We start from the raw sequence: 25,362 nt of genomic DNA on the forward strand, positions 1-25,362 counted from the left end.
GATTGATGATTTGGAAATTGGTTTGTTAGTTAATGGATTAACTAAAGGGGGGAATGTTGGGAAATTGGAAAGGTTCGAACTACGCACACCATACCACTGACTGGGTGGTGGACACGTCATCATCATGATTTGTCACTTTCGGAATTTGATACAGATATGACTATATTTATGTTAAATGGGATAAGTGTTACATTTAGATTACTTTGTGTTATTTAGTATAGAGGTGATACATTTGTAGATCTGCATGCACGCAGAAACATAACAATGAAACATTGTCACACGGAGGGCCCCCACCCACTCAGGTGAAGCAGGCGATCAATATATGCATGTGAAGTTTAGCTGTATGAATGGCGGTCATGAGAGGAGATCATAATAGGTATAAAAATGCACACATAATGGTATACATGTATGGGAAGTATTTTTCAAATTTAGTAAAAGATATGAATATATGTGGTGTGGTTGCTGTGTATTGTGGACTATTGCTTCGTATTGTGGATTATAAGAAGGGTGTTTTTGTAATTCTGGCAAAGGCTTGCAAAGGCCCCATCAGCAGTAAGGGAACAGGTGTTTTAAGTTGGTCAACGGAGTGGTTGCGGTCTGTTTGCAGATGGCTCAAGTGCTGGAGGGCGAAGGGAAGATATGATCTCTGGTAAACTGGAGAGCTCATTGTTGTAAGGGATAGGCATTGGTGAACTTGCGGGGCTGTTTGGAACAGGTGGCTTCTCCCAGGGCACTTGCGGAGATTAGTAGTAATACATTTCAGGAGAGCGATTGTGTCGTCAGCGAGTGGGTGGAACTCATGTGAATAGGAAACGTCAGTCACATAGAAGTCATACAAATCAGACACCAGACAGATGTGATTAGCAAACGCGAATAGGTCAAAAGGGAATCTACGTTTCTTTCTCTTGTCTTCATGTGCTTAGGTATTTTTGGGGTAGGCCTGTGTGCGTCATTACTAGGAATTCTGTTGTTGTGGAATTAAGAGGCAAGGCTGCCAACAAATATGGAGAGGTTTTTGGGAAGGGGTGTGTTGGAAATGTAAACCTTGTAATTATACGTTTTTAGGGGATTGTGTTATAATGTCTGTTTCCAATGAACTGTGTGGGTTTTAGATTGCTTTGTACAGGGCAGACAATCATGTTTGAGGGGATGCCTTTGTAACGGTATCTGGGGGGAGTGCATTAACTGTTGCAAACTTTATGTAATGTGTGTTATTTTTTTGGTTGTCTATACAAAAAAACTTGCTTTATGGACAGAAGGCACACTTAATAATTCTAGAGGTGGACCTACATTCGGTAAAGGGGCAGAGCTAAAGGTCCACGCCTACAGTCTTGATGCATACGCATGCTTATCACATCATACACTCATGCACGCTATGCACCCACTGATGGCCCGTACAATGATCACAACGAATCCCCCACTATACTGCCCAGTTACTTTACTGGGCATTATTTGAGCCACATTACTTCATCAGTCACTGTTCCCAGTTGCCTCACTGGGTATTGTTGTCCAGGTCCTATACTCTAGGTGCTAGCTTACACCAACATTCTATTACACATAATAAGTTTTAGTACATAGCATTAGAATGTGCACTTAGCCTCATGGCATGTTGCCTTCGTCCTGTGGGCATGTTCAGTGCAGCGCAGCGACCGGTGCAGGCTACGGGCGCTGAGTCGGCATCTAAAGGGCTGCAGAAAACAATATGATTAGGCTGTGCGGATCACTCTACTGAGCAGTAGTTTTTAAGCACAAGCGATAATCGTATCAGGGATTAATTTCTGTATCCCCAGGGTTGAGTATACAGGTTAGTAAGGCATTCCCCAGTTAGTTTGCAATTTTCCCCATGCACTTTCTTGGTTAGTGTCCCCATGCGATTAATTTGTTCATGGATCATTTGAGCGGGTGAACTGCAGTACTCGTCTCTTAGTCCGCTGGGCCTGGATTCAGGCAGGGTGTGGCCACGCAGGATGTTTGTCTGGGACGGAGCCCTCAGAAGCATGTCCGCTCGTCTGGAAGCTTGAGCACCGATGGTGTTTGCGGCGCGCTGGTTCCAGTGTGTCCTGGGGAGTCTCCCGGTGCTCGTGGGCCTTGTGCAGGCTCCTGGGAGGTGTAGTTCTTTCCTGGAACATCCTTCCTGCTGGAGGCTGGAGCAGCTGAAGTGTTGTGCTTCCATTGGAAGTGACTGTGCTCTTGTCTGCCCTGATCCAGTACATGACAGCTACACAACGGGCAAATGTGGCACCTGCTGTGAGTGGCACGTTTTCTGGCCTTACCTGCATGCATACTTTTGCAGTTCTTGACTACTTGACTACCCTATAGTGCTTGGCTGTGTGGCCTTCTGCTTCCTGACATAATCTGATTTCAAATTCCTCTTTATCACATAATGGGCCTCATTACGACTGTGCCGGTCCAGTAACAATGGTGCTGGTAAGCCTACCAGCACTGTTACCGGACCAGCACAGTATGACTCTGCGGGTGAGTGCAGTCCGCCCGCCAGGGTCAGACCTGGTGGGCAGAACGGCACCCGCCCGCAGATTTTCACAGAAGCACTGGCACCCTTTGGTCTCCATGGGAATGGGGACTAATAAAATGACCGGCGCTTGACTTCCTGGCCGCCAGGGTCGTAATACCCCGGTGTTACAGGGAAGTCGGGCGCCAGTCATTTTTTTCGGGTCTGGCGGCAACACGTCGGTATTTCAACCTCGCTGGCACCATGAAGAAAAGAATTTTAATGATAATTGGTAGAGGCTCAGGCCGTTGAACTATAATGTCTCATAGGCCTTTTAATGCTGTCTTTCCAAGCTTACAGCACATGGCAGAATTAGAGTGCGACTCAGAAGAGAAAACAAATGATTCTTGCTTCATGCCACTTTTAAACTATGATGTTTTATACTGGGGTGTGCAATCCTAATTGCATGTGGCGATCCTATGTGTGCACATGTATTCAATAAAACACCAGATACACACTTTGGTGGGCCTGTCTGTATGTAGTGTGTCTGAAGGTTTGATTGTCAATTTGTACAGAAACACAGGTGGTTGAACATGGGCCTCATGCTCCCCATGGAGTCAAAACAAAGATAGAGACTGCAGCATTCAACAGGAAATAGGCATGGGCATGAACATAGAAGCAGATGGCATGTCTCACAAGTCCCCCCCACCAACAGGAAATAGTAAATTACTTGATAGTCTGCTCCATCCAGGCGGTAATATTGGGAGAGACCATCTCCATTTTAATTGGTGACTCCTTGTCTTGGGTTCCAAAATGATGTTTAAGTGTTCAAGTTCTGCCAGTGGGTAAGATTCATTTAAAACCTTCCACCCGTTACTTTTTTGGTTATAGTTTTTCTCTCCATTTGACATAGGGTGTGGCCAGATGGGGGTCCCTTGCTAGCTGTGCCATAGAAAATCAAGCTGCATGTCACTGATGAGGCCCACAAATCCTGACACATGTCTGGGGTTGCTTGTGTTTCCATGCAAAGCGGGTGTGGCCTAACAGTTCTGGCTGGACTACTCCCATTGGTGGCAGTACCAGACTGATTGGAATATGGTTAGTCCCATTATGCAATGGCGCAGACGGGCTAAAAAACAATGGTGTGGAAGGTTGCCCAGAGCACTGCCGTTGGTTAGGATCAATTCAAAACATTTCACTCATTCCACTCATTACTTTGTTATAGGAGATAACAACCATCTCTGATGCTTCAGACTTTCTTCCTTTGTCTGCATAAATACCGCAAATACTAGTGAGCTGTCTGTGCTGAGAATTAGTTTCCTAATAGGTCAGTCTAAGCCTCCTCAGCAACCCAATCATGCATACTATACTACTGCTATAACCCAACACACGCTTTTGTTCCAATTTGACAAATCTGTCTGGAGTCAGCTACCCAGATGTGTGTTGATAGCTTCTTTAAAATAACAACGATTTTAGGGGTGCTGTTACAGTGGTCAGAATTCTGCACCTCTGCTGTTATTGAATCAGTCCACAGCTAAAGAAGTACATCCAGGTCTTACGTCATTAGGGCGGTTGGTTTCTTCTAGTCACCATATCCAAACTCTCAGCCTATTGAAGAGGACTTCCAGGTTGGCCAATACTAGGGCCTGACAAAACTATGCATGGTCGGAATCCTTGCAGACTGCGGGTCATTCAGTGTAGGCAGTACCCCAGGGCATAAGCTGGGTCATCATATTTCAGTTCAGGTCCCCTTTGAGCCCGTTTGAGCAGGTGACATTGAGTCATGTGATACTGGGCTTTCAGCTGCAAGCTTCCATTCAACCTGCCTTCTGTGTTCTGGACTCCAGGGCTATTCTTTCTATTCAGAACTTCCAGCCCCTCGCAACCCGTCTCTTTGTAGAAGCCTGTGACCTGCATTCACAGTTTCTAACTAAGCTTCAGGCAGAGTTGTGCTCAAACCTGTAAAAGAGGCTTGCCCAATAAAATACTCCCTAGGCGTCTCCAGCTCGTCTTCTACCATCATCCTGCTGGCCCTAGTATCTCTGAGAGCTATCATGGAGACACCATTGACAACTGCACCATTTGCATACCTGCAGGCACAGGGGTATCCTTGTCAGAAAAGGCATATCTACTTCTGGTACTCCCATGGAAACCCAGGCTTTCTAGTGGTCTTCTTCTGCACCCTAATTTCGTCATTCTGGTCAGCTGCCAAAAACAACATTCTCATGTCTGACAGCTTCAGATCCATCTAATGTTCGTGCATTTACACAAAATAATGCTTGGAGATGTGTTCTGTAGCATTGAGATTGTGCGGTCCTTCACAAGGTCTGCCTTGTTACCTTTGATCAAACCATCTACATTCTAAGTGCAATAGGCAGTCCTCCCCTACGCTTTTCATGTCAGATTAAACCTCTTGGAACTGTCCCTACAGTTGGTAAGGTATTGCTCTGCTGTAAGACTAAACATAGACCCCCTTTCATGTGTCTGTTATCTTCCCTGTTCCCTTGCATAAAAGCTAGAGTAGGATCTGTTTCGTGTGAGATTAACCTCTCCATCAGTAACTTCCTAAAATGCTTCTCTACACTTGGTGCATTGCAAAACTCTTCTCCAGATCAGCCATCCATGCTATACTGTCACTTCTTACTCCAATACTCTCTAAAGATGCTTTAGTTATCTGAGGCCTGGATTTAGCTATGCTTCTTGGGGTCCACTTAGTAGTTCTGAGCTGCTTTCGGATGCACTTAATGGTGTCACTCTCAGGGACACAATTCTCAGAGGCTTCATTCTCTCATCATGAGCCATCATCTCTCGAATCAGTCTCTCTTCAAGGTCTAACATCTCTATAGTCAGTTTCTCTTCAAAGACTACCACCTTTCAAACCTGTCTCTCTTAGATCCTTGTGCCTGGAGGTCAGCCTGTCCTTTCTCTTCAAGTGCAACCTCCTCTCTTACACCTGTACTTTCCATTGCCTCATAGGCATAGAAGTGGAGTTCTTGGATGAGGTAGCGCTAGCGGCCACATGAGCAGCCTTGAAGCAGCCTTGAAGTCGTTCCTCTTCTCGCCTCCTCAAGAGTCACCCTGCTCCTTTGCTGTGGTCTCTGGAGTGGCCCTATCGCACTGACTGCTTTTAAAGCCTGCAGCCTCTTCAGCATTTTCTCCTTCTTTTCCTTGCTCAAAGCCCTCAATGTTGGACTGGGAGCTTGTGTAGAACAGTCAAACCAATATAAAGGCCTGCCAATGTGTAAATAAAGATAGGAGAAAAGAAAAGAGGATGGGGACGTACAAACTATTGAAAGTGTTCCAGATGTTTGTGTTCTTATCATGTTGCTGTTTGGAGTGGAAGGACACTCTCCCTGCTGGAAAGGAGTCACAGGCTATGAAGCCAGTCATCCACAGTAGGTCTAACATCGCCCTTCCAATGTAACACACAGGCGTGCGGGGAGGGAGAGATTCAATATCTGTATCCTGAAGGACGTCACACCAGAACAGCTGGACTTTCTGACATGACCACAACATATGCATGGTGGTACCCACAACGCTTTTGCAATGGCAACATAAACCATCTAGACTTAACCTACAGGACCACACCTTCCCTGGAGACCAGTAAATATGATTGATTGATCCTTTTATGCATAAATCAATCTTAAATCTGCGGAGACCAGCATATTTACACGAGACCAACCAGTAACAGAATGCTTAGAACCTAAATCCAGATCCCAGCGATCCCTACCATGTGAAGAAGTCCAATGAAATTTACAAGGCGTAAGAAACTTATAGAGCAAAGAGGCAGAGAGTGGAATACTTTTAGTTAAATGTAGAATCATGGGTAGGCCATGTAAACTAGCGTTAGAGGGTCAGAACAGCACAACAAAAAGATTCTTCAAGTCCAGATAGCGACGAGATTCACGCACATGCTGTTTGTATTTAAAACGTAAAAACTCAAAATCAAGGAGAATTTGGCCATTATAAACTTGCCCTATTTTCCAAATATCTGCCTGCTGCCAAGTAATCAAAGAGAGAGAATAGTAAAATCCAGAAAATATTGTGTCCATTATTGGAAAGTGCTGAAAAAAGAACAGCCATGGAGCTAGCTCTGACTGTCTTGCCAGTCATCTGCTTTTTTAATCTGTTTTCTTTTTCTTTTTTCGAATATAATGTGAACACCTACCAAGTGGATACGATTATGCACTGCCATCTTTGAACACTCAAGACATGAATTTGTTGCTGTGACAACGGCCGCCCTGGTAATTGTTTTAACTAGTCGACACACTGCTGTTCTCCCCCTCCTCCCAATAATGCCATGCAGTTGGGGATGTGCTTTGAACATTTGAGCTACATTTAATCTTTTAGGCATTGAAGTGAGCAGCAGACTTCAGGCCCCTTAGGTGACCAATGCTGGATTCCTTTTTGAAATGTACTTTTTCAAAATTGAAAATACCAAAAGGAAAATAAGATTGATTGCTTAGGGGCCAATGAACTTCAGCACTAACTATGACTAAGGACTACTACCTGTTGCACTCCCAGCAGTAGTTCCCCCTTGCCCTTTGAAGCCACAGGTTTAGATTAAGAATGTTTTAAGTTAAAATACTGAAAAATTAATATACTGAATACAAAAGAACATGAACCAAATTTTTTTTTTGCTAATAGTTGCTCATTGGCAGCGTTGTACAAAATAATATTGTTTGTTTTTAGCCAAAATAGAGTCCAGCACTTTAGAAGCATTTAGGCTTTTGTCTTATTTTTAGGATATGGAGCTTGCCTATTTGACACTATGCACCATTTGAGATTTGACAAGTTTATTAAGAATTATTAGCACCCTGGGCAGGGGAGCAAGCCAATCAGGTGGCTAGGAGCGCAAGCTTGAACCGCTGATTCAAGCCTGCGTTGCCGGCTCCCCCCCACCATCTTCCCCTCTCCCTCCACCCTCCTACCCTCCTTTTTTTTTTTAAATCCCTTCCCACCCCCCTCTCACCTTATTTCGGCTGTGGCAGCACGCGCCACTGCAGCTGCTCCTTCTTTCTGGCTCCAGCTGTGTGCCATGGAAAGGTAAGAGAGGCCCTGTACAGAGCACTGCCTTCCCTTTACCATGGCAGCCATCTTTTTAAAGGATTTTCGTTCATTCAAAAGGACGCGCGTGGCATCCCACTGAGTGAAAGGTTACCGCTTTGGCAAGCCGGGGTGTTAATAGCCTTGAGCCCCCACTCCAAGGGCTGGAACGGGGGTTAAAGGTCTGGAGCCCTCATTATCCGCCCTTACTTCACTCTGGCCGATAACTTGGGTTGTCAGGCTGTTAACCCCTGTTCCAACCTTGGAACGAGGCCTAACGCCATATTATTACCCCTACATCCCTGCTTCCTTGTCAAATTCCTTACTTATTGAAGGCAGTCTGCCTTCCATAACTGTTTTCCACAAAAAATAGATTTTATTTTCCTGATGATCCATACAAGAGCTATAAGCCCCTCACTCCCTACCTCTTCCTGTGTTTTCTGTCTCCCTGAGACAGCCACGAAGAAACTGGGGAAAGGCTTTTGCCAGCCTCAGCAAAGTAATTAGAACGTATAATAATGTGATGGCTGCTCTGTTGCAAACTTGCCTGATTCTTTTACACCCCCATGCATCCTGTCATAGGGCAGCACTGCTGCAGGCTCTTCTCAGGAAGGTTGGGAGTGAATGGCAGAGCATACTGTGACAGGAGGCCTATCAGGATATTTTCCAGAGCCAGGCCTGCCCCAGGTGCTGGGTAAAGGAGTTGGGAGGGCACCAGTCTCTGTTCCCTTCTTATGTGTTTGGCTTCAAGCACAAATTAACACTTTTGATCATGCCATACCTACCTTGCCAAATGCTGGCCAGTGTTTTCCCTCTTCTCTCCTAGGACCACAGCAACCAGAGATCTGAGTGGTTAAGCAAGCAACAGGATACTCGCCGGCGAGAGAGACAGTGGCACACATGGAGCACCAGAGCATTACCTGCTGCATATCGATGATCAGGGTGCGAAACTGCAGCACTCTGCAAAGAAAAAGCGTGACATTTGTTGTAGTCGTCCACCATCGCAGAATGCCGGCGGACCTTTGGCTGAAGAGGGAGCGTGGCTTAAGGCAGTATTTTTGGAGTCTGATTTATGTAACCCGGCCCCTGGGGGAATGCAAGAAAGAGATTGGCCCATGGAACCAGACGAGCCTGAGTGTACATCGAAGGGGGAGGAGGATAAAAGGGGACGAACCAAATGAGGGCATATGGGTAGTTTGGGTGAGGTCAAGGGGCGAGGAGGTGGCAGACCTAGATACCAGGTGGTATAAGGACGGTGTAGTGGAGGGTAGAGAAAGATAGCAGAGATAGCAGAGAGGGTGGTACTTGGGTGTGCAAGTGTGTCTAAGGTGACTGCATGAGATTAATTGCAAAGCCAATACTTTTACTTCAGTGTGTGAAGAAGCCTGAGTGAGACTGATTGAGAAAGTTGACTAGGAGAGTGAAAAGAGGTGTAGTGTGGGAGAAGGAGCAGTGGACAGTCGTGGGAGTGGAGAGTAGTGTAGAGTAGCAGAAGTGGATAATAGTGGAGAGTAATGGGATGGGAGGGTAATGGCAGTGGAGAATAAAGGACAGTAGATAGGAAAATAGGTGGCAGGAGTAGATGTAAGACAGAATAACAAACTGAGGGACAGAAGAGAAAAGAGATAGGGGGAGAAGGTAGAGACAGTGGAAGGAAGAGAAGGGAGAGAGTAGAAGGAAGGGAAAGGAAGGAGAGAACATCAGGGATAGAAATATGATGGTGTGAGATGGGAAGACCAAGTAAAGCCTGGGGGGTTGATAGACACCTGTTCCTCTTGTTAAGACGGCTGCCATTTCAGGGGACCCCAGGATAGGATCCACCTAGAAAACTCCTGAGGGAGTAAGTCAGATAATTGCCTTTTGGCCCACATGACTAGCCAGTCATTTGTTTTAGACAGTATGGGGTACCTATCATTATTGACCATCTTGGGGTTTAGCGACAACTCGGCTAGGGTGGGAGAAGCCGACAGGAAGACCAGAGAGAGAGAGCGGTGCCCTTTGTGAGTTGGTGTATTTTAACCCCCGTCTTTGGCACACATGCTCCTTGGCCGATCTGTTATGGGCTAACTAATGCTTTTGAGTCTTCCTTGCACGGAAGGAATGATTGGATGGCAAAGGAACTTTTGACAGAGACTTGCTCCTCTGGGCAGACTCTGCGATTGGGACCTGGGGCCAAGCCAAAATTACGTACAGCAACTTGTTCCTATTATTGATGGAATTGCTTTTCGTATTGTACATTATCTCTGTGGAACTACAAAGGCTGTACATTAAATTTAAATCTGCCACGTTGTTGCAAGCCTTACTGAGTTAGTGGGCATGTAGACACAATGATGGCAGCCCCATTAAATTATGACCATTATTTTGTACAGGATATAGAGAGGCTCTAAATTTCATAATGGAGCATAATCCTCCTACTGGGCCCCTGTGGGACTTAGGATCAGGTATCGGCTGCCTTCCCCTGGCCACATGAGAGGAGAGTTTAGGCTGGTCTTTATTGATGACTCCGCAATAAGGAAAGTTCTTGTGTCTCGTCCTTTTTTTTAATTACATTTTCTTCTGGGCAAACCACTGACATCTATATATTTATCTCAACTATCGTAAAAGTAAGTCTATTTGTACAACATTCAAGTGGCAATTCCTTCTGGGATGATACATTGAATACTCACTTTCACAGCGCTTAGAAGCAAGAAACCCCTCAATTATGAAACACCAAACTAAAACATGGTTTTATTGCCCTTTTTATTCTATACATCATACTGTATTCACGGATGGTTTATTGCCTAATCTGCTCTTTGAATGTTATATGGGTCTGGTAGACTTGCATTGGTGACAAATGTTCCAGTAATTTGCGCGTTATAAGTTTTGCATGTTTTCTGCATGTAAAGTATGGCAGAACTCTCAATTGTGGACCTTTGCCCTTGGCATTGTAGACTAATTCCCAAGAACAATTTGTTTGAGTCATATAGCCACTGACATATGTGTTAAGCCAAACATAGGAGACGGACAAGAGGACAGGTTTTGTTCAAATATTTATTAAAGAAATTAGGAAAACCTTCTTCAGTCCTTTTCTCCTTGATGAATTCCCTATGCTACAAAACAACAAATGGGTGCTCATCATGATGTCTCACAAACAGATTAAGTGCTCCGTCCAAAACTATGCTAACCTACTGTCTAGCCTGCCACTTTGAAAAGAAAAAGAAAATCTAAACTTCAGCTTAGTATTGTGTTACTCACCTTTTGCAGTGGCTGTTTTCCCAACCCCCACCAAAGAGTTCGCATAGTTTCTTCCAGCTCTTGGCTTCATGGAAAGTTGCCAACAGCACAAAAAATGTCGCTCAATGATTCTTTGGTTAAAATAATGGTCTTGTCAGGTAGTCCGTGTCCTTATGGGATGTGTTCTCTTGACTTGGATAGGTTGGTACTAACAAAAACAACAAAGTTCACTTGTTCCTCCCGGTTGATTCACAAACAGCCTCGGTTAGGCTCCAAGTATGTTCCACTCTGATGCGTTACTCCTTTCTTCCCCTCGCCCCTCCTGGAGGAGTAGTTTTCTCAGCCCTGGGTGGACAACAGGCCTGTGCAGCCCTGCTTGTTTTTTTTGCTTTCACCTTCTGGCGTGGGTTACGTGCCTGCAAAGCCCTGTTTGGTTTGTTGCTTTTCTCTCCCCCTCCTGGGGTATTCGTACGCTCAACCTGACATCGGCTAGGTTTGTGTGGTTCCTCCTCCTCCCACCCCTGGCCCTCTGTGGATTTCAATTTCTCAGTCCCGCGCAAGCTTTTGGGTTTTTTCCCACCTGGTTTGCTTTGGTCACCCTCCACTGTTTGTTTTTTGCCTTTTCTCATACCAGGGTGGGGTAATCATTGCAGTGTGGGCTCAATTGCGGCTTCACCACTTTCCAGCTACTTGTCAGATGCTGCTGCATAGGTGGTCTCTTTGGCTCATGCATGTCGTTGCCTTTGCTTTGGTCTGGACAGGCTGTTGTTCTGCATGGCCTTCCCTTTCTGTGGGTGTTGGCATCAGTGGTTGTTTGGTTTTGTTCTTATGTGGTCCCTGTCCAATCAGGACTCCCACCTTTGTTAATGCGGCAGCAGTCCGCAGAGTGCCTTGGGTTTCCACCCACCATGCTGACTGTGTGGTTCTCAGCTCCTCATGTGCAGGAGCGTCTCTCTCTGCTGCACGCCCATGCACGCCAGCGTCTCTGGCTCTCCGGTGTGTTCTCTCTGCTGGCTTATGGCGACATTTATGTTTATCCATGAAATACAGGGGGAGATTAATTGGTCATGGTCTTCCTCAAGAGGTGGTGACAAAACCAGGTCAGAAACCAAGCCATCCACTTTAAAGAGGCTGTGTACCTGTTTACAAGTTCAATCCCCTTATAACCAACACACATTGAGGAGTCTGAAGTGGAGGGAGGTGGGATGGAATCCTTGTTTGTGCATTCCTTTTCCCTCAGTGGGATCATGTTTGCCCTGACTCCTAGAGAGGGTATCGTGTAGCATGGTAACCTCCCTACTACCAAAAGTGATGGATCCCCTTGGGGAGAAGGGCGAGTTCTCTGGATTCGTCACACATGATAGCCATGTTGTGCCTGAACACTCTTCATACGACAGCTATTACAATATCACTACACTAGTCATCTTTGCTAATAACTGATCAGTCGCTTAAAACTAAAAATCCTATTTGCATGCAGTGGCATGCTCCTTTTATTTCATGTCTGTTCAAACTGCATTCTGCCGAAGTACTATTCACCCCATAACTCTTTGAAGCCATAAGAATAGCAGTATGGCACTATACAAATATCAAATAACATAAACTATCCCCCACCTTGTGAAAACCTTGCTCCACCACTTAAATCTATTATTATCAAGGCCTGGAGTGAATGAGGGATTATCAATGATGGGCGTAAACTGTTATTGCAAAGAGGTGATGCCCCGGATTCTGGAAAACTCATTATAGACAGTCATTGAAGCCCTAGTAATCTGATTAATGCTTAAGCTTTTGCATTTGTGTTGTTTGGGAAACCAAGGCTTTCTCGATATGTGGGATCCTGCTTTGTCCTGCTCGTGAGAATCCCAGATTTACCTGAACCGCATTGCATCGATTGTCACAAGACTTGAGTTGCATTGATTTAAAGTATCCCACAATATCTGGACAGCCCAGTCCTTGCCCTCCACACCCTCTCATGGCTTATAGAGAATCTTCTTGTTAGTTCATGAATTTTTCCCAGCCATATGAAATTAAGAAACTGTTTACGCCTTTTAAGCAAGTCAGATCTGAGTATCAATATTGGCAGGATCTTGAAAGACATCAAGTAGGAGAAGCTATGTGTTCATTTTGAGTATCACAGTCGTCTTGACTAGTGTTGCCTCTGAGTTGAGCGCATGTGCGCTTACCCAACTTCCTTTCGGGTGCCGCTTAGAAGAGTTTAGCAGCGCACACAGACAATTCCCACTTTCCCAAGAATTAATAAAGCACAAGCCACAGCAGTTATTTAAAAAAATACAAATTATACTAACGAGTGTTGATATTCTAGTCTAGCCTTTTTACATTACCCTACTTTATAAGCATGACCATAAACCCTAAAATCAGAATACACCTTAAGAGGTTAAGTGCAAATATGAAAAAGTGGTTCCATGAACAGAAGATCTTATGCAGATATGCCTGCACACATTAACCAAATAACCTTCCCTCCTGACCCATGACTCCTACACTTAACTCTACCACACATATACCTTATCACTATAGCTTCCGCCCCAGGCCTCATTTAGATATTACCAAACAACCTTGAGTCTGTCTACCTTGGCTCTGCAAAAGGTTACCAGACTTGTACCTACATCCACTTGTTTTATGTTTTTGGTACTATCAATAATGTTCAAGCACTCGCATTTCTGTTACTTATGGTACGTACGCAAAATAAAATGACCCACACTATGACACCCAACCATCAGCTCAAATATTGAATACTGAATGTATGTAAACAGGCTCTTTTGATGTGTAATCCCATCCCTTGCTTCCTGTTCTTTGACCATGTCACACAATCACTTTTGAAGCTGTACCTTTGAAAGTTAATGCATTATAAAACTAAAATATGTGCCCTCTATGGATGGATTCTGAGTGGGTAAATAATATACTGAACTCTCCTACTTTAGCATTGCTAACATTACCTTATAAGTGGAGAGCATCATTGCAGTTTCATTTACTTGACCTGCAAGGGATAATGGGTATGGACTATGACTGGCATCACTCATACATAATATTAGGGCAACGGATATTCAAAAGCTAGAATGCTTTTCACACAATCTGCATCCTTTCCAGGTTTTTAGAGTACCAGTAGTCATAGATCTTAACACTTTATATGGTAACTCTCTTCTATACAAAAACGGTTTTACTGAGTACCTGTATAATCCTAACCAACAATATTAGGATGGGGTATGTTGCAAACAATCTTGTATGCACTACATTTAACATTTAATTGTCTACATGCAGATTCATGACATTTTCTTAAATTGCCCATAACATCATGGCAAGCCTTTAAATATGTTTTGCTTGCAAAGTATTGTGGGAATGCAAATATCCCAGTCAGTGTTCTACTGCTACAATCCCTCACTTTTTACAGAGTCTTGTCAACTAGTATTATGATTATTATTATATTGGTTTAAAAGTTTAAACAACCTTCACAAAACAGTCAAGAAAACAAGAAAACTTTACATTCACATACATCACATATAAACCATATTATACAAATTGTACACTAAATCAGCGTTAACGGCAAAAACACATCCTAAAGCGCAACTTGTAATAAAATACATGCATACTTAAATTCATTGACATTAAAATTTGTATTTAAAAGCTAAGAAAAGTTAATTAAAGACACACAAAATGTAATCAAATTCCTCAAATCAATCATAGCTGCCAGCAACAACTTCTCGGGCTGCAAGCTGGAATCACTACATTTTAAAAAGTGTATGTTTGTTTGCTAACAATCTCAATACTGCTGTGTTCAGGGACACTGATTTACTGTGAAGGTTTGCCCACCACAATTGATCCAGGCAAATCCGATTATGATTGGTCGCAAATTTTAGAAAATGGGCTGACCTTTGAACTCTCCGAGTGGGACAAGTCAGTAGCAAATGGTGGATTGTTTCCTTAGCATCCATAAGTTTACAAAAATGACAATCTGAGGAAGCTGCCACCCCTTTTGTAGCAAGGATTTAATTCGTAGGCAGTACATTTAACCTAAAACGCATGAAATAAATATGCAACTTTTTGTTCAGGAATCTGTTAAGGTACGCTTCACTGGTGCCCAATATCTTCTGTGATGGAGTAACCTGAGTGTACAAACGCGAACTCAAGACAGTATCATTCGTTTTAGCCCAATTTTGGTATTGGTTCAATTGTTTTACTCTCGGGGGAAATAAACAGAAGGGTTTTAAGTGATTTTCCCAATTTGCATAGTAACATAAGGCATTCCACATGCATATTGTGAACAAAGCCGTCAGTTAGAGATCCATTTCTTACTCCCTTAGTTAATAGTAAATACAGGGAGTTTTCTGCACCAACGTAACATTTGCTAAACAATAACAGCCCCCTCCAGTTCACCAAACTCTGCAAAGATGGCAGTCCTAATTTATAGCGAATGGCAGCAAAAGTCTCACATTTGGGGATAAAGTACAAAACGTCACGCCAAATCAGTGATCTATTCAGATCCTGTAACATCCAGGTAGAAAAGAACTCCAAACCATAGCATATCTGTGGTATGGCCTTAAATAGACATTTCAAGGCGGGTAACAAAGACAATTTACCATATATATTGTCAATTTATTTGACTTGGGCAATCAGTTTCATTGCTTTATCTTCCAAATGATTCCTAAAAAGCATTCCGGGAGGACGATGTGATCAGAAATCCCAGATAGACCATGCCTTTTTTCATTGACAGTTTTATTCCATTAAGCAACCAAGTGAATTTGGAATTACTTTTTCGTTTACTCAGTCTTAGAATAACAGTCTTTAATGAGTTAACCCTCCGATGATTAGTATCTATATATTGATTAAAACACACAATTAATCCATGTAGGCCAATGGGTGTATGGTCCAAAAATAAATTCATATGCATAGGCTGCCCGACAGATTTGATTACCCCCAAAAGTTGGTGGAACAAAAGAAACCATAGAAAGACAGAAACATACAGATTAAACAAACAAGGCGCCAGTATAAAACCTTGGCGCAGGCCATTGGTAGTTGCAACTGCCTTAGATAATTGACCCTCCTTGTTCAGTCAAACCTGCAATTTGGACCTCTGATGCAGATGTGTTGGTATGCGCAACAAGCCATGAGGTAGACCCCACCTATCCAATTTTAGCCATAATGTATTTTTGTCTACCAGCTCGAAAGCCAGCGACAGATCCATCGAAGCTACATAAATGTTACACATGCTCTGGTTCTCTCCAGGCTTGACTATTGCAATAGACTCCTTCTTAATCTTCCTTCATCCACCCTGCAATCCCTCCAGTTAACCCAGAATAGGGTAGCAAGACGTATCCTTGGCCTCAAGCCCAGGGACCGTATCTCTCCTGCCCTACAAAGCCTTCACTGGCTCCCGGTCTCAGCGAGGATTACATTCAAATCCCTCTGTATCATCCACAAGGCTCTCTGTGGCCAGGGACCACCCTATCTTCAATGCTTCCTTACCAAATACTCTCCTTATAGACTCCTGCGTTCTTCTGGCACCAACTCCCTACATGTGAAGCGGTTTGCTAAACAGAGAGCTGGTGGTCGATAATTGGCTGTGGTAGGCTCCCACCTGAGGAATAGTTTCCCTCTGCATCTTGAGCAGGGCCTCCTTAAGTTCCAAAAAAGCCTCAAGACCTTTCTCTTCTCCTCCTCCTTTTCTCCTCTCATCCCTGCTAATCATACATTAGCCTGGCTGATGTGCAGGTCCCTTATGTATCCTCGGGACCCAGACCTCCCACATCTCTCATCCCAGGCGCTGTCTTTCACTGCACTTATTTGGCTCACCCTCCTTACGGGAAGTTGCACGTATGCTCTTCTCCCATCAGCACTTCTCTCTGAGCACTTCCCATGAGCACTACAGCACCTATCCCTTACCCCACTCAGCCTGCATGGACTTGCAAGTTCTGAACACTCACAAAGCATAGTAGGTTTGTCTCCCCTCCGTTTCACTCTCGTTATTTGTTTGCACTATTAATTCAATTATACATTGTGTCATTTCCCCTGTAAATTCTACCTTCTCCTGTCTCCACCCTGTTGCCCTGTGGACACTTTGAAACAGTTGTTGCCAATTGTATAAGCGCCTACCAAGTGACCAATAAATGCATTAAATAAATAAATTGGGAGGGTGTTCTCCTTCCATGCCATTTTTTGTAGGGAGAACAATAGTAGTCCACCAGTCAGTGCCCATGTTTTTCCTGAAATCCCATTTGTCGGGATGAGAGGATATTATTGTTGCTACACCAATCTTCAATGTAACCCAGCAATACTGATGCATATATTTTTGAGTCAGTATGGAGGAGCGCGATAGGCCGATAATTCAAAGGATCTGACATTACCCCTTTCTTATATATTACAATAAGGTAGGCCATTTTCCAAGAGGTCGGTAAACACCTGTGTCTGACGACATCCTCAATTAAGAGCCACAAGATTTTAAACCAAAGAGTCTACTTCTAAGTTGGTTAGGCCCCTCCAGCTCTACATGCACTGGCCCTTTAGATTAACCTATGTGGTCCGCAATAGAGAACCTCAGATCCCATCTATGAAGCCGAATGCTTCCAGCTCATTAGGGAACGTACTCCCTAAACCATACAACTCCGAAAAATGATTACACGAAACGTCTTCGGAGATGCGATTTGTTTGGGCCCCAAGTTGACTAGATTCAAGAGCATTAATCAAGAGCAAGAATTTTCAAGAACTTCCATCTTTTAAGGAATTCATCAGGGCCTTCCCATCCCGTTGATACATAAGAGCTTGGAGAGCTTTGACACGATTTTTTGGTGACATTTTGGCAAGCCGATTGTCCCTCTGGATGTTAGCCTGACCACTAGACATCTTACCCAGGTCCTGAATCCACATACGGGTGGGCTTTTTCCATTCATGCACCTGAGGGTAATAGTTATTTATCTGCTCCCTGACCCTTGTAGATCACTTTGTGCCCCTGGACAATTTCCCCATCACAGATTGCAGATATATACCAAATGTCTCAAGCTTATAGGGTGTCAGTTTCTCAGCCAGGTGGGTATCGTCAAAATCCTTCACCAATACCACATTCAGTTTAGCTATATTCCCATCATGCCACACAAGCCGGGTAAGAGCATTAGTTACAATCACGGAAACTGGACAAACAGACCTGGGCTTTTGAGCTTCCGATATTTCCAACTGAGCGTGGTCACTGCAACTTATCGGAGCTACCTTAAAATCAACAACCAAGCCCAATAGACACTTTGAGACAAATATGTAATCTATAGTTGATGATAAATAACCATTGGACCATGTTGGAGCCAGCTCTGACTGCTCCTTAAATATATAATTCATGAGGAAAAGACCCCACTTCGCAAGAAGGCCATGCCAAAGCTGCCCTTGACAGCTGCCACTTTCTGCTTGAATTGAAAAGGTATCCTGTGGGTTTAGAGGGTCTGGACAGAGCATTGCTCGAGTCCTTCAAAGAGACAGTGGGAAAATAGGCCTGAGTTGCGGGGCAGGTAGAATTACACACTGCATCAAAGTCCCCATCTTTAATCACTTGGCACACAGGAGTCTAAACATACCAATCTTCCAGCACGATATTAACTGCTTTTAGTAGTCCTGTCAACTAGTATTGGAGGCTGGCATAGGAGCCGGGGAAGGGTATGGGGAGGATGAGCACAGGAGAACACTCCTTGGGGGTGAAGAGCATATCAGCAACCAAGTCAGATACTTCCACAGTACAGTGCAGTGAAGGAAATGTGTTTGCTAAAGGATAGAAAACTCTTATATTCAAATTTTTTTTAAGCTCAGCTGCTAGGGGCTTTTCAAAATAACCATGTGTTATGCATGCATTTATTGCGTCTAGCATCTCCATGCATCTTGTTTAACTGATAAGTGCTTTGCACAAGAGGGGTTCTAGTTACGGAAGAAGGCACTCCATCTGCTGTACCTCTGAGTATTGCTGCTATTAACATAAAAGGCAAATATATGTGACGTTTTTCAATGGGGCTCAATAGGAAACCTCAGTAAGGCTTGTTGAATGTTGTCTAGGCTGTGGTGGGCAAAGCTCTATGCTGTATTTTGTGCCCTGTCATTTTACTTCCTATGGCTCTAACAAGATGTTACTCCTTACGTGGAATCAAATGAATTTTCATGGAGTAAAAAAGTAATTAGCTTTGCCAAAAGCGATACTATATGCTAATTACAAAGATGTTTTTCTCCAAAATCTCGTCATGGGATCGGGCAGTACTATTAGATTTCTTTCCAATAACACTGCTCTGCTGGCCACCAATTCTGGTGGAGATTTGTGGGTAGAAGCAGGGGGTAGGCTCCCATATGCTCATTATTTCCTGTTTATGTAAGGCACCTTTTCCTGTTTTTAGGGAGTAAAAATGAAGACTGGTTTTGAGTAAGTGTTGTCGCAGCTCTGTTCACATGGCCATGTAATGTTGATGGTAAGCAGAGGCACAGGAATTCTGATCATCACATTCTGTTGTGCAGTTATTTTGATGTAGTTATCATCCTTACACAAGTTGTGGGAGGCATGTTCTCCTGGACCTTGAATTACTTCCTTAAAGTGGCACATCAGCTCTTATTGGCACCTTTTCTGACATATTCATTTTAGTTGCCATTGTTCCATCTGCAAATGCTGTGTCCTCTCTGAATTTGTTTCCAGCCACATCAGATATGCTAAGCGATATTTGTTTTTTGTAATACACATAAATGTTTTTTTTCCAGTGGCATTAAACACCGTCTTTATTGTCTCTGAGCAGTGTCGACAAATGAATAGCCACAACTAAACCTATGGATTATACTGAGCACAGAATGCTTTTTGTGCGGATACATGTATTTCCCTCTGCACAGAGTACTTTGGCTAGGCACTGGGGCAGATTGTAAAGTCTTGGACTGTTTGATAATCTTTCTGTATAAACACATACACAATATTTGTTTGTCTAGCCTGTATCTTTGGAAAAATTGCTGTAAAATGCAGCTTTTACACTGATTTATAAAAAAATTGCAGGTGTTGGGAAGAAGACATTCTCTTCCAAACTCTCGTCAGAGATGATAGCCCACTCACTACGTCTGCTCACAAAGTTGCTTACATTGCTAGTTGCACACATGGACATTAACGTGTGCACGAAAGCCAACCATTTCCGCACTTAGTGAAAAATAAATAGAGGGAGCATTGCTCCAGCAATATATTTATGGTTTATAGTCATAATGTCGACAAAAAAATGTCGACAGACAAAAATGTCGAAAAAATAATGTCGAAAATAATAATGTCGACATTCTATACTTTTAATGTAAAAAGTCATAATGTCGAAAAAAAAATGTCGACATTTTTTTTTTTGACATTATGACTATAAACCCTTAAAACTATCAACACCTCACCCAACACCCCCCTGCCACCCCCCCCCCCCACACCCCCCAACCACCCTTTCACCCCTCATACTCAACACATACCAATTATTTATTTATTTATTTATTTATTTATTTAATAATTAAATAAATAAAAATTGTATTTACTATGGGGGGGTCCCCCCCCAACCCCCCCTCACCCAACACCCCCCTGCCGCCCCCCCACACCCCCCCAACCACCCTTTCACCCCTCATACTCAACACATACCAATTATTTATTTATTTATTTATTCAATAATTAAATAAATAAAAATTGTATTTACTATGGGGGGGTCCCCCCCCCAACCCCCCCTCACCCAACACCCCCCTGCCACCCCCCCACACCCCCCCAACCACCCCTCATACTCAACACATCATATATATATTTATTTATTTATTTATGCATACACTAAATTAATGTCGAAAAAATATCGAATAATGTCGACATTTTTGTTTGTCGACATTATTGTTTTTCGACATTAATTTGTCGACATTTTGACTGTCGACATTATTGATGTCGACATTATGACTGCACACCTATATTTATATGCCCTCAGTTCACTATACAATCCAGGGATATGATACTAGGGATATGATGCCCAGCTCATTGCAAACCTCTCACTGTGCCAACAGGAATATAGCACCTTTGCCTGTTCTACAACTAGCACTATGACTTTAATGGATACATACCACTAAGCTCACTCTGTATCTGCAAGGATATAATGCCCCAGCTCTCTCTGAATTTGGCACTGTGGATCACAGAAATGTAGCACACAGCTCACTATGTATTGGAGGGTCTTTGCAAACCTCCCCGGAGCTTGGGGAAGCTTCCTGACCCTTTCCCTGGTCTTGGCTCACTAAAACCCTCCACAGCAATTTCTCCGGCCAAAGTGCATGCTATATATTGCATCTTGCTCTAACACCAATTACCTGAAAAGTTTTCTTTTCGCACTGGGGAAAGAAGTCAAAAGGCTTGCCAACCATTCTGGAGGCAGGTGGAGGTCCCTCGTGTCTTTCTGTTTCTTTGTGGCTCCACAGTGCAATATGTCGGTTCTGCTCCTGGGTCAGTTATGCTGCTCTCTGTTTCTACTATGCTCAATAATGGGTGTTTGCTTTGGTGGCTCATTCAGACTGTTCCTCCAGAATGTACGCTGGTCTCACTGCAGGTGGGCTTCAGGCTGTGATTTCCAATTGACCAGCAAACCCAGGGACCTCATGTTGAAGGTGGCAGATGTTATTGGGGTTTTCAGACTTCCTACTCTCTGTCATATTTTGGAATCCTGGAAATCTATCATTCCAGTAGCATTGGTGCAGAGAATATTTTAGGGGAATGATATCATTCCTCATTACCTCAATAGCCCCCTTTAAAAATAGGGATCAGACTTCGTCCCACTTCCTCCCAAGAAAAGTCTATATCAGAGCATACTCCTTATGTAGTCTTTCTCTAACCCATCAGCAATCAGAGTACGACATTCAAGTCACAGCTTAAGTTTTTTTTTAACTTCCTAGATCGCTGCTGGATTTCTTTGTAATGCTAGAGAACTATAAATGTCCACTTTATGCCTCACAGGTGTGCAGCATGAACTGCTAGCTGGGGAGTGAATTTGTTCTCCCTTATGACAGACAGTCTGCTCTACTCTGCTTTCCATTGCTTCCTCCGATACTGAAATTGATCCATAAGGAGAGACACAGTCACTTTTGTTACCTGATTTTGGTAACTACTCAGTGGTCTACGAGATACTGGTTTCAGACCTTTTGATAGCTTTCGGTACACACTTTTCCCCAAAGTAGTTACCTTTCCTGTTCCCTGCAGTCGCAGTAGGGATGGAAAGTTATTTTCCACTCTTCATTATGTCTTTCCTTATTTGTTTGTTTCTTTAGGACCTCGTTTTTTGTCACTTGCACTTGTCTAATAAGGATCTGCAAACTACCAAGGCAGCTAAAACAGTTTCAAAACTGTCCCGATATCAAAGCAATTAGAAACGCATCTGCTGTTGGTCCTTGGACAGAAAAATAAATCAACTAAAACCTTTGATGTATTTTGTTTTGTCTTGTATTTTCCGTTTTACCTATATTGGCGTGCACATTGATTCTTGCCATTCTACTTATCTGCAGTCGGGGGTTGCCTCAATATTGGCTCTACACGTTACTCACTTCAAAACCTATATTTACAGACATTTTGACTGGTTCCCTTATTTCAACTAATTATGGTCCTACTAAATGCAACATTAAACCTTGCTCTCTTGCTCCTAGCTCTTTTTCTTCTTTGTGCCAACTCTGTTGACTATGCATTCAGTGATTTTAAACTGGCTTTGAGTACCCCAATCGAGTACCAACCACCTATCTGCATCTTTACTCCCTCTACCCACAGCTAGGCTCCACCCCCACAGCTTGGGAATACCGATAGTGTAAATCTGGATCGCCTGATTTTCTGTCACCTACAAGAATACTATACTCTCACTACCCGTGACTCTGGATGTCGATAAGTCTGACTACTGTGCCATTCTAATTTCACCTCACTACGGCAAACTCTCCTTTACCATTGAAGTCTTTCTTCCCCATGTCACCCTTTCTCAATTTATCAATTGCCTGCTCCCAGTTACCAAGTGGCCCTGCCATTATACTTCTCATCCCAAATCACCAAGATTAATGACACCCTCATTGTCCTTATTCCTTTTACTCTTCTCTTCTCTCACCTATCTTCCTACCCCTGCCTTTTCCCCTCCACTCTCATCTCTTCCCAAGCCTGTCTTCACACCTTCTACAGAACTTCACCCAAGAAATTGTCTCCAATTCTATGGACAGCCAACATGTCTTGCTCTCTGGTTGACTCCTTTGATTCTCAAATGATCAAAGATTGCACCCATCACCTTCTCCTATGTAGCCTCCCTCGTCATCCTCTTCCCTTACTGAGGAAATCCTCCCCTCTAGTTTAAAAGTAGCCTCTGTTCTATTTAGCCCACTCATGCACTACTATAAAATCCTACAGTGTGTGGTTTTCAATAGAATCCCCATGTTATTGGGAAGCTAGGCACCTCATTGATTGCCATCACTCCACTGAAATAGTCCTGGACGATTACTCTATTTTTCACAACACTGCACATTGCCACATCTCTACTCCATCCTCATTCACCTTTCTGCTGCATATAGCACTGTGGACCACCCCTCCCTCCTCTTGGCACTCTACAATTTTGGAATTTAATACACTGTCCGTGCTTGGCTTACCTCCTACCACTCTGATACCTCCTGCCTGGAACTAAGATCATAGCTACTGAAGTATGTATGTGTTTGTTGTTTAAACATAATGTCGTAAGTAAGTACAAATGCAAACGTATACAAGCAGGTATTATGATTAAATTCATGCATGCTATTTGTTCCCTGAAAATAGATTTTCAAATGGCTTCTTTAAAGTCATAGACATTTGGAATGTATTTGTAATGTTTTTTTATGCAATGTTTTTCTTTCAGTGGTGGAGGAGAATTGGGCCATACATGGCATGAGATGGGGCGACTGAAAAATAAATTCAATGGTGTGGAGGACCTCAAAGCCTGCATATCACAGTTACACACACTAGGGTATTCAAGCCCTAATCTTACAGCACTAACAGCAGCCAGCGCTGGAGGAGTTCTTGCAGGTGCTTTGTGTAATAATTATGCAGACCTCGTTCGAGCCATTGTTTTAGAGGTAATGCTATGCTAATCCAAGTAGATTTCAACAGAATGTGTTTGGAAAACATGCATCTGAAATTGACTGATATTGAATGTGTTCATGTGTTAAAATCAAGTTGAATAATATGAGAGAGAGACTGTTGGGATACTGCACTGGGTGCTTGCCTATACTGACTGTTCATTAAGCTCTGCTCTTAAGCATCTATGTTCATTCAAATTCTTTGATAGCTCTGCACGCAGTAATGACTGTTTCCAGGTACTGAAGATATGTTATACAGCAGGATCTAATTTTGAATGTTACTGACACCGAAGGTTGGAAGTTGTGAGCAATAGCTTTTTTCCTTTACGTGGAGAAATGCATCTAGATATTTGGCAACACACCTGTATCAGCAGATGAATCGCTGATCTCAAATCTGTTGTAAGGATTTGCAGCCTGTTTAACAACTGATGGCGAGTTGCCTTAGTTTTTGATATATTTGTTGTTTTTTAGTAAGCTGCGCACTTCTTGTACTTGTTTGTATTGATGCTGCCCAATGCATTGAAACAGAGTATGAACTGATTACAAGTACCCTTGATTTTGCGCTCCAAAAGAGATTTATTTTTACAATTCCTTGTTAGCAATCCTTCTTTTTATATAATTTGCAATTTTTTCTACAATTTTTAGTTTTTCATTCACTATCAGGGGGATTGATAAAATTATGAAAACATTTGAGGAATTGTTTATATGTAACAATGACAACGAGGGACAGACAAAATTGTGAAAACATTTGAGGAATGTCTATGTGGAACTGTGAAAACATCTGATAGTGAATGAAAAACTAATTGTAGAAAAAATTGCAAATGATATAAAAAGAAGGATTGCTAACAAGGAATTGTGAAAATAAATCTCTTTTGGAGCCCACAATCAATGGTACTTGTAATCAGTTCATACTAAAATCCGTTGTATTAGTGTTTGTTCAGTGGTGGCCTGTGCCCAGAGGAGTAGATTAGTAATATTCATACCTTGTCATGAATCAGAGCTGTCAACCAGTGTTTCTTTCATTGAAGATGCCTCCTTTCCACACCAAAAGAGGTGGGCAGTGAGCAGACATTGGAGTTGGTGGGGCCCACTTTTGTCTGCAGGACATCAGACATAACTATGGCAGTCACAATTTGAATGGCAACATAAAAACCAATTTTCTTCGGCAGCTATGACTGCAGGAACCAGGCATGTATGCTTGCATTAGGCAGTGCTAAAAAGAATAACATGTTTCAGCCATCTTGGCATCACAAAGAACACTCAGACAAGCCTATTCTTTTCATCTAGAAACTAGGTCTTGCATCATGTAACTGTGATGACACAAGACGGAAGGGGTGGGAGTGCAGGTTAACCAGGCCACAGGTAGACAAATTACAGATTTTGGAAGCTCCTGTTATAATCATATTATGCAATGGTTAAATAACTTTAAGCCACAATACTACAAAACGCGTTTAACTGAAGTAATTTAGTACACTTATTTAATCTGTTTTGCAAACTAATAATACCATAGATCTAGGAATCAATTGTATTCCATCTTAGATACTTTCTGGCTTTGCAATTCTTAAAACTGTAAATATCAGAAAGCA

General features: G+C 43.0%; 1 protein-coding gene across 4 annotated transcripts in view; it reads left to right on the forward strand.

Moving 5' to 3' along the window:
• PREPL (prolyl endopeptidase like) overlaps positions 1 to 25,362 on the forward strand; it is a 915,395-nt gene that overhangs the window by 699,881 nt on the left and 190,152 nt on the right. For all 4 annotated transcript variants that reach the window (XM_069608452.1, XM_069608451.1, XM_069608454.1 and 1 more), the window contains one exon: positions 23,557 to 23,773. In XM_069608452.1, coding sequence (XP_069464553.1) covers positions 23,557 to 23,773 — 217 coding nt within the window. The remainder of the gene's footprint in view (positions 1 to 23,556; positions 23,774 to 25,362) is intronic.

The sequence above is a fragment of the Ambystoma mexicanum genome, chromosome 4q, assembly GCF_040938575.1.
Source record: "Ambystoma mexicanum isolate Mex_15411 chromosome 4q, UKY_AmexF1_1, whole genome shotgun sequence".
NCBI lineage: Eukaryota > Metazoa > Chordata > Amphibia > Caudata > Ambystomatidae > Ambystoma > Ambystoma mexicanum.